General features: G+C 40.0%; 1 protein-coding gene across 1 annotated transcript; it reads right to left on the minus strand.

The window, feature by feature from the left end:
* Positions 1–2,823: 2,823 nt before the first annotated feature.
* Positions 2,824–5,725, minus strand: vsnl1b (visinin-like 1b). The gene is made up of 3 exons (XM_085343663.1): positions 5,564–5,725; positions 5,172–5,387; positions 2,824–3,021 (listed from the first exon to the last, which is right to left on the minus strand). Exons 1-3 carry the CDS (start codon positions 5,723–5,725, stop codon positions 2,824–2,826), a joined length of 576 nt encoding a protein of 191 aa, XP_085199789.1.
* Positions 5,726–10,879: the final 5,154 nt, after the last annotated feature.

Here is a 10,879-nt window from a genome sequence, read left to right on the forward strand (position 1 = left end):
TTAGAGTTTTGTCCCATGGATGAATCAATTTTGTCTGAGGGTCTTGCTGGGTCTGCTGGTGTCTGACCTTCTTTCGTGTACATATTTGCTGATTTAATGGAGGCCCAGTTGCGATAACCATGTTTTATTAAGAGCTTTCTTTAAGTGTGTGTTCCTTTTCTTTCCCTTTTTCCTTAGAGGAAATATTTTCTGCCTGGTGTTGTAGGCTCCTTATCACCTCAACGTTGTGTTTCACAGGGTGGTGGGAGTCAGAGAGTAGGTACTGGTCTGTATGTGTGTGGACTTCCAACCCAACAACACAGTCAAGGATCCTGCTGTCCTCCCTGGTGAACATTTGTTTTAAGCCACTTGAGTGAATTTGTTTGGTGGAGGCCTCTACTTCCTGGGTTAAAAACTGGTTGTTTCAGGTAGTGGATGAATTATAGTGTGGATTATTTTGAACTGTGAATCGTGAAGACAAATAGGGAGCTGGAAAAGAGTATAACGTTTAGGGTAAAAGAGAGGTAGTATCAGGTACTTGCTTTTATTCTGATATAGATTTTCTTCTATATTGCTGGATAGTTTTTGATGAAAAATCAAATTGTGATGTCATTTTTCTGTTTTTACGGGGCTGACAAGAGTAGTGTTAAAGTGCTGCATAAATAAGCAGTACTGGAAAGGGTTGTAGTACTATTATACTCGTGGTGATACCCATACTGAGCTACTAAGTCCCAAAGTGGGTGGTGTGTCCAGTGGGAAGCTCTTTTTATCCTTTTGTAAAGATACGATTTAAATTTACCTCACCAATGTGATACCTTGAGACTTTTAGTCAATCAACCCAGCTCTTTACTCAGTTTGCAAATATTGCCACAATATTAGTGCTCTTTTTTTAGCTACTTGTTGTCACTGTTCCTGTTTTCTTTATCAAAAGTCTTCATTGATTATCTTGCGGTAGTTGTTAATAGTCATTTTTGTGGATAATTGAAAGCACTGTCACAAATAAAACTGTAATTCTGAGCAGGTTTTATGCGGATCATATGATTTATGCACACAAGGCTGTCCATCCATTCATCCCTTTGTCCATCCATACAGAGCACTGTGTTCAGAGATGATTTTATTTTGTGCCCATTAAGTCCACCTGGCAGCCCGTGCCTTTTGAAAAAAGCCTGTTCATGGTTTATTTGTTTTAATCACTACAGAATTATTTTTGGGTGCAACACATGCCACATGTATAAAAGAATACAGTCACTTGTATTATGCTTTTTCATATTTGATATAAACATTTACTAGACAAAGAATCTGACATGGTGACTGGCCTGAAATTTATAAATTATATAGACACTGATAATGTAATGCTTGATTTGAGACAGAACAATGACAAGCTTCTGCACCTTCCACTACTATAAGTGGACTACAAGCAGACACTCAGTCCTTGCTTGCATAGCCTGGAAATGGGGAAGCAAAACCGCTGAACGAGAATTTCTGCAATAGTTTCAACCTTCGCCAACTCGTTGCTGTCTCGCTCTGAAACGCTCTCTCAAAAGCTTTATCGAGCACCTCTCTCGAGGGTCCTGCATCTTTAATGACTGCGGCGAACGGAATAGATTAGAAGATGAGACCTTTCGATAAAAAGTTTCTCCTTACAAAAAAGTTTTATACGAAGGAATGCAGTGTGTTCGGTAAACATATATGTAAGGCTTTTTCCCTCCTTTTGCTGCACTGGAAAGTGGAGCCCCTCTCACGAGGGCCCTAGCTTTAAGAGTGAGCTCCCAGCAATAAGGTCAAAAGCCAAGACTATTAATTTTGCAGTGCTCTTCATTTCTGTAAACAAGTTGATATGTACTGAGTAAAGTTTAGTTACTATAACGTTAACTCGAGTAAACCATAAATCAAAGAAGAAGCCTAAAAAGAAGCCAATCTGGGATCGCCGTGGGGAATAATGCACCTAATGCTGTAAGTCTGGCCTCGTCTCTAGATTAAGCGGCAGCAGTACAATAATAACATTAAGGGACGCATGTTGCATAAATATATTTCTGCTCATTCTGTAAGTCACTTAAGCAAAATATAATATGTTCACGTGAAAGCTCTTCCTTGGAGATTAGCCCTCAACTGCAACCCAAAAACCTTTCGAAAAGTGTCACACATACACGTGTATCGAATGGAAGGAAGCATGCTCCCACATTACAGGAGGTGAACTAATGGTCTAATGAGTCACATACTGTACATCCCATGCAACAATACTAAATGAATTTAGAGTGACGGTTTCTCTTTTCATAACCACCTAAAGATGAAAAAGGTAAGAGATTTTTTTTTGACACATAATATATGCATGCAAAGAACCTACTCTTCTTGGTTCCACTGTGTGAAAACATCTGGAACAGACAGGAGCCTTTCTACCCTCCAAGAGCTCAATAAGTCTGTACAGTAGAGACAGTTACAATTATCATAGGAATTATTTAGTTACTATCATGTAAAGCGTACAGTAGTTGCAGCAGTGAACACTGGGGATCCTAAATACTGCAGAAACATAATTTAATGCAGTGCTCCACTGATATACAAGCTAAGGTTGAATGAGAATGTAGAGGAGTTACTGTGCACAAATCACATTGGCATGTTGTCAGATAGAAATGTATGATATCTTATAGCTATGTTCAAAATTATTCAGCATTTGACATTCTCATGCATACAACCACAAGAAGCGAGTCCATTGAAAAATAGTCCAAGCATTGTTTTTTGTTATTTTTTTTCCTGTGGAAATGGCAGAGAACCTAATGAGACATTAAAACGTGTGCTGCTGTCCAGAGTGTGTGGATACAGACAGGAAGAGGAGGGAGCAGCGACGGCTCACTTCTGCATGTCACACTGCAACAGGAGCACGATGGACGGGTCGCTCTTTGCCGCCTCTTTGAACTCCTCCAGCGAGATCTGGTCGTCGTTGTTTTTATCCATTTTACTGAAGATCTTGTCCACCCTCTGCTCTGGTGTCAAACCGTCCTCGTTCATTTTCATCATGATCACCGTGCCCACCATTTTGTAGATAGCCTGTGGGCGAGGTGTGGCGAGAAATTAGCTGAGAACTGTGGTTTGCTGTGCAAGAATAAAAGATGAATGGATGGATGAAGCAGTGAATAAACAGATAAAAGTCAAATGTTGAAATAATATCATTTTTGTGGAGATTCATGATTAAATTGCTGAAATGGCTACAAGTAAACAACAACAAGCTACATACAATTATTAAGCAAAAGTAATCTGTGGATGGAAATAGTACCAGTGGTTGAATAATGTATGCATGCTGCTATTTTCTGTCAGCAGGCTGAAATTTGGTTGCACACAGAAGACCAAGAACTCTGAATATTTCATTAATATATATCAAATGTGCAGGAAACACTGGGCCTTTACTGATTTATTGAATTATTTCAAAAGCAGTGTTGCACAACAGTGCAAACAAGAGTCGAGTTGGAAAATCCTTTGTAAAAGTGTGAAAATCATTTTGACTTTTTATTTAAGTAAAAGTTATAATTCTACTCGAGTACCCAATGAGTGTGACAGAGTTTTACCAAAAAAAACACCAAAAGAACAGATTTTTTCATTATTATTGTTCAATTTAAGAATAAACCCAAATCTTCAGATTAAACTTGAAATGCTATTTTTGAGAATCATGTCGAAATATTAGCTAAAGTTGAAATGTGGACTTGATGAGTTGACACAACAACTTCATCAGCGTTCTGATTGTGTTTTGTGATCATCCATTGCCAGCTATTTCATTTTGCACAAATGAAGCCAACCCCTCGAAGTTTGTGTTTTTTCCTTCTGAACAGATGCAGCTTTTTGCACCATCTCTTCAACATCATTGCACTTATCACCACATCGTGTTTATGTAATAAAAGAGAAATAATTTCCTTGTTATTAAAACCAACTCTTAAATACACTTGCGCTAACTCTACGCAAGCTATTTTGTAGAGGGCAAAGCAGCCATGGCATTTGTCTGACTTGAAACAACAACATTTCAGCTTTAGTCTCAATATGAACAATATTAATATAAAAATATATTTGCCTTTTCTTTCTTAATGTGGCCCTAATACTCCTTTATGCAGTAGTGCACAAGTCGTGTGTCCAAATATATATCGAATGCCACTTTTGGAATAACATATATTCCAAAGTGCCTCAAGAGTTCGCCATGTAATCGGAAGGTTGCCAGTTCGAGCCCCGGCTTGGACAGTCTCGGTCATTGTGTCCTTGGACAAGACACTTCACCCGTTGCCTACTGGTGGTGGTCAGAGGGCCCGGTGGCGCCAGTGTCCGGCAGTCTCGCCTCTGTCAGTGCGACCCAGGGTGGCTGTGGCTACAATGTAGCTTGCCATCACCAGTGTGTGAATGTGTGGATGACTGGATATGTAAAGTGCTTTGGGGTCCTTAGGGACTAGTAAAGCGCTATACAAATACAGACCATTTACCATTTTACCATTTCATTGGATCATCGCAGGTGTCCATGATGTTAAATACTTAAATATTGTTGGGTAGCTCTATAATAACAATAATAACAGCCACATGGGTCAGTTGTAGTCCTGTGTTTAAGCATAATAATTCTTTTTTGAGTGCAATAGTATGATGCCAATGTATTTGTTTATTCTTCAAACTGTTTGGCTGCTTTTGGGTTTGCTAAAGAAAAGTTTTATAAAGACCCAAACTGTGATTTGAACACAGTTACAATGCTCAAATCTCCAAAAGTCAAAATTACTGGAAAAACAAAAACAAAAACAGCTAATTCCCACATTTAACAAGCTGAAATCTGGGCTCTTTGCTCTGAGGTGATTTATTTGAAAACCATAAGTCAATTATGTGAAAAATAACTTCTTACTAATGTTAAAAACTCTCAGGTCATAAAATAATGGGGTTTTGTCTGACTGTTTTTGCACTGTTGCACACTTCAGAGCATATTGACAGTCTCAGTAGGGGCTGTCAATATGCTCTGATATCACTGACACATATCGGATTTATTTTATAGATTGTGTTTCCACAAATAGCCAAATGCAATTCAATACAACTGCAGTTTTGCCATTACGAAACTGTATCTGTACTCAAGGCTCTGCAGGTGTGTGGGAGACTGATAACACCAAAAACCAATGGAGAAAAAAAACCCTCAGAGCCAGTCTCCTGATGAGCAAAAGCTTAATGACTCCATAATCCCTCACCTCGATTATCTCCAGCATTTCCACTCTGGTTATTTTGCCATCACCATCCAGGTCATACATGTTGAAGGCCCAGTTGAGTTTCTGCTCAAAGCTGCCACGGGATGTGATGGACAGAGCGCAGATGAACTCTCGGAAATCAATGGTCCCGTCTCCGTTTTTGTCAAAGGTTCTGAAGGCGTGTTGTGCAAATTTTGACGCATCACCGTAAGGGAAGAACTGCACAAAACAGTAGAGAGAGGTCAACTGGTGCCTTATTGTTACAGGATAAGCACAGCTTTTTAAAAGGGAAAATAAGTCCTCTACTGCTGCATGATTAGTTTGTACAACAAATAACTCCAACAGATGCAAAAGAGGCAGTTGTTAAAGAAGAGCGGGAGCTTCTGGACACAAACCTTCACATAAAGCTGCTGGAACTCATCCAGATTCAGCCTGCCACTGGGGCAGTCCTTCAGGAAGCCTTTGTACCACTGCTTCAGCTCATGTTCATTAAACTCTGTGTTCTTCACCAGATCCTCCATCACCTCAGGAGTCAGCTTGCTGTTCTGCTTACCCATGTTTCCTGTGGTGCAAGAACACGTGAATAATGCATTTGCTTTTGCTTCGGCTCGAAAATATTTGTCAGATTCCCACTTCGAAAAAATGAGCACAGAGTGTAAAAAATGTGCTCTTTTTCTTCTGGGATGGCAGCAAATATTGCCCCAGTGCTTATGTTCTATTTCGGTCCCTTCAGCCTGTTTGTGCCAGCCAGTGGCCTGGGTAGCACTGACCTGGATCAACACCATCAGAGCAGATCCAGTTCATCAAATGTTCGATCGCTGCTATCAAGTTTCCACTGCAAACGCTGTCCTATAACCTGACAATGACAACAAAGGCTGTGCTTGCTTGTAAAAGAGAGGCTGCTGCAGTAAGTCCACAGACACGAGTAAGAGCAGCGTGCAGGAGCACACAGCACTGGATCAATGGAAAACACATGAGTGGCCTGCATGTAATCCAGTGTTTAAAGAAGCCGTGGGAAAGCTGCACAACAATCAGCCTGGGTTAGTTTGTTATCTTTGACAACTTAAGCCAACCACACCAGGGCAGTCCATCAGAAGCCCCACATTCATTAATTATTTACTCATCATGTGGCGAATGACATAAGTGGCCAAGGATGCGTCAACTTCCATTGCATAATTGAACAAATGAGAGAGCAGAATATTATTTGTATTCCAAATACAGGCCGTTGTGGGAGTGTCCACAACTTGAGACCAACATATGGTCCACATCTCTGCAGCATGACAGCAGGCTGGACAGCTCCACCACAGGCAGCACTGCATTGGCTTGGGCCTTCCACAACAAACGGCAGAAATGTGCGCTACAGCCCAAATCACTGCAAACCACAGCTTTTAACGTCCATCCCCTGCATGTCATAGAACCAAGCTTGGCGAGCGTGATTAGTAATTACAGTAACAGATGTTGGGTATTATCTCTAAAATAGGCTACAGCGAATGACCTTGAGGAGCAACATTTTGCAGGAAGATGACAAAACTGTTTCACGGAGCGTTGAGCTGAGAGAAACGGCTCGACGCGCTGCAACTGCGGCGTTTAATAGAAATATCAGCCACATTGCGCACAGGCCACAGGTATGAACGACTCGTTCTGCCATCGGATGCTGTTTTATATCACGCTTTAGGCAATGACATCCGTGTTAATGCTATTAAAGCTAACCGCCTCCTGTGAGAGCTGGAGAGGGAGACGCTGCTGCATTCCGATGGAAACGACGCAGTGAGAGTATTTTCAGATTAGATCCCCCCCATCCTGCTCCTAATGACATCTTCCGTGCGCATCGGGCCAGCAAACATGTCAAAATGCAAGAAGCAAACAGCTATTTTTAAAACACAACACAGCCCTCCTCGGTGCCGCCGCAGAGCCACATTGGAGGGGTGGGAGAAAAGCGAGAGAGAAAAAAGCCCATTAAGTGCAGAAATCTTGGTGACATTTTGTAAATTCACCAAATAATCGCTCTCTGCCTTATTTCTGTTTTTCTGGCTCTTTCCAGGCAGAACGCAGATGCTTTATTTCAAAGGATGCGCAGGTGCCAGAGAGCCAGCCCTCTCCTCAATCCCCATTCATTCACACCAAAGGAAAATATGAAACATAATGCGCGACATATCAACACGAACCCATCCCTGCATGTATAATCTGAGATACATCTAAGACATGGCACATAGCTCAAAGTGCACGCACTTCTTACCTTATTATTTAGCGATTCTCTATCGGAATAAATCTGCTCTGGCTTCTGCAAAGTACAGAAAACCCCCTGCCGATGAAAACGTTTGCCCAAAAGGGATTATTCTCAACAAGGCTCGCCCTCTTTCAGAGAAAAAAAATCACCCGCTAATGAAATTTCTGGATTTTCCCGACGTTATTCCAGATGAGGCGCAGCAGGCACCGATCCCACGCCAGTCTTTGGTTATGCGACTACAGGAGCGCGGCGTCACCCGTGTGCATCACAGCCTGATCATAAGTTCACTGTTGCTGCTGCTGCTGCTCGGTTTGGGTTCAGCCTGATCCTGTCACGTTATTACCGGATCTTCATCGTGATGAGGATGGTCAGCTTGAAATTTCATCATCAGGAAATTAACATGTTGGATGTTTCCGTGGCACAAGAATGGAAGATTCATCGCCTATTCATTTTTGGCCCTGATGAAATTATTCACTGCGACTAATCTGAAATTGGATTAAATAAACCCGACTGTGAAATATTTCACTTTTATGGTTTTAGACAAATCTGTGAGAAGAATAAATACATTTATTAAAAAATTTAGAGTTTATAGATAGGCTGTAGAAGACCTGTCACCCCAACCCCAAATCCACCTTCAAAAATTTGACCACAAGCCAAGTTAAAGTGTAAAATTCATTATTTTTTACAAATTATTTTTAATATTTTTGTACTTTTGTTGTTTAAAGCCCTTCACGTTGATCCTAAACACACGATCTACCCTATACTTACTAGCTGTTTCCCTTGGGTACGTTCAAATGCGTCCCCAAGGTGACATTTGGTTTAGTTTTAAAGCTTCCTCATAACCTTTGGGAGACAAAATCCTGAAGTATTCAATTAAAGACCGATTATTACCATTTTCTTTCCCCTTTTCCTCAAAAATAATGTCAAGCTTGTCTTAAAAGTATGAAAAGAACCAACACATCTTGTCCATACTGACTGTGGCTTTAAGTCTGAAGCGACTCCAAATTTCTCACAGTCCTCTTTCTGTGAAAAACTGCCCCATCTCTTAAGGTGGTGGTGGTGGGGGGGGGGGGGGCTTCCATCCATGTAAGCTAGTGAGTGTGAATCTAACCTTTCACGTCTCCATGGTGATTAAAAAGTCTAGGTTTGGCATTTAATTTCTTCCTTTTAGAGTTGCGGGGGATTATGCACATCCTCACACACACAGACACACATCCACTCACACACAGCACAAATTCAGTTGACCATGAATGTGGCCAAAGTTTTAAATAATGGGGTCAGTGTATGTTCAAATAATCCCTGTGCACTAGAAGCTTAGGCTTCAGAGTTCTCCATGTACTTTTTTTTTCTATTCTTGGATGTGTATCGTGTAAAAGACAGGAGGTATCCCTCTAGATGCGAGCACAAAGCTGCTGTACAAACCTTCTGTCGGGGGAAAGTTGCCTTAAAGGGAGAGGAGCTGGCTGGTTTCAGACAGTGGGTGTACCCAGGCAAAGAAGGGTTATTCTCAAATGTGAGTAATGCAAAGCTACTCTACCAGAGCCCGAGATTTGTATTTTTTTAAATGGAGCAGGAAATTAGCATAAGAGGTCCACTTTAATATCTAGGCCCTTCTTACCTGATTACAACAGCCTGTGACATAAACATGGTGCAAGTTCCAGAGCAAATGTGTCTTTACTTAGAAGATTTTAGACCAGATAATAAGTCAGGGAAAAATAGCTACAATGCACAGAGCAGAGGAGAAAATGAGGATTAATATTTTTTAGCATTTATTTTTGATTTATTATAATATCGCTGAACGTAATGACCGCTTGAGAGAGAACCAGCAGTGTGCACAAAACCAGGGCCTTGAAACTGACCCAGCTGAATGGAGTTTAGTCATTGTTACCTGCATTATTAACATCTACTTTTTCTGCTGTGATGTCAAAAAGTCTTCAGTGAATTATTAAAGCCCTCCATAAAATCATTTTCTTTTACATACAGTAAAAGTCATTTCATTCCAAATTAGCTGTGATATAAGTCTCAAAGACCTGAAAAATCCTTTGAACTATAAGGTATAAATTTGACCAGAATTACATGATATACTATATACTGATATATTTTTTAAATATTCTATTCTGCAGTTGGTAAACCTATTTATGATTCACGGAGACCCCTTGAGAGCCCTGCAGAGAAACCTGGAAGCTCCCTGTACACCGGTTTGAGAGGCACAGATATAGGTCACCTTTGTTAAATCATGTGTGTCGAAGAGCAGACGAGGCTTCCAGCCAAAATAATTCTCAGATGTGTGGACCCAGATTTAAACCGCCACCTATTCAGGATGATTGGGTGCTGTAAAAAAAAAAAAAATAGTGCTAACTGTTGTTCTACAAGCCAAAGGCAACCAGGCCCTTCGAATATTGTGTTACAATAACTCTAACATCACCTCCGGTTATTTGACTTCTTAATTTAATGCTCACATACAATACAGCATACACATATGTTTTCCTTTACATCTCACAAACACAAAAGCAAACAGTTGAATACGTTGATAACTTTTAGCACCGGTATAGAGCACTGATCCACTCAGCTTTCTCTAAAAGTCTTATTCATAGTGACTTTCAAAATAAAACAGCTTAGTTTGATCTCACTAGGCATGGCTTACATGGAATATCTTTACAGCAGCATTCACTTACAAAGGTTAATTGATTAAAAAAGGATGCATACTGTACACCAAAAGTGGTATACAAAAGCAATATCATCTTATATACCCATTTACATGGCCTTTTGGGTTTTCTCAGTATAACATTTAAGTGTTTCGTGTGTTCTGACAACTTGTGTATTAACACTGATGCTCAATAAAAACGTAGAAACATATAATTTAAAAAAAATGTTCTTATGACTGTACATAAAGAGGCTATGGAGATAGGCGGCGTGTAACAATCTTGCATATTAAAACATTAATATATCACGTTCACAAAGCTCTCGCTTTTCTTTATATGTGTATGTACAAGAGAGCTGCTGTCCTTCTGTGTAGGCTATTGTTCTGTTTTTGTTAGGCTGTACTGTTTTAATATGAAAATTATAATTAAAAAAGAAAGGCAAATTCAATGGGAACATTACTTTTTCGTCATACAGTAATGTGAAAAAATAGTATCAAAAATGATTTTCTAAATCTCTCAATCAAAAAGCGACGTAGTCTTTAATGCACCGTTTTTTTTAAATACACTCGTAGATATGTTTTTTCAGCTTGGTAAACGAGAAAACGAGATCTGATAGTGACATTTGACAAAATGAGACTTTCTTAAGGTATAAAGTGTTTTCTGTTATACATTGTTTGTCTGATGACGGATATACTGTATATATAATCTGCAGCAGACAGATGTTCTGCCAATGAAGGTTTGTGAGACAAAAGAGATTTTAATGATTACAAATATGTTATATAATGCGTATGAAGGATGTATTCCACAATATGATGGGTTTAGATCAAACTTTATGCCAGACA

The sequence above is a fragment of the Diplotaxodon limnothrissa genome, linkage group LG19 (assembly GCF_057381915.1).
Source record: "Diplotaxodon limnothrissa isolate DT_005_m linkage group LG19, D_limnothrissa_male_GT1.1, whole genome shotgun sequence".
Taxonomy (NCBI): Eukaryota; Metazoa; Chordata; class Actinopteri; order Cichliformes; family Cichlidae; genus Diplotaxodon; species Diplotaxodon limnothrissa.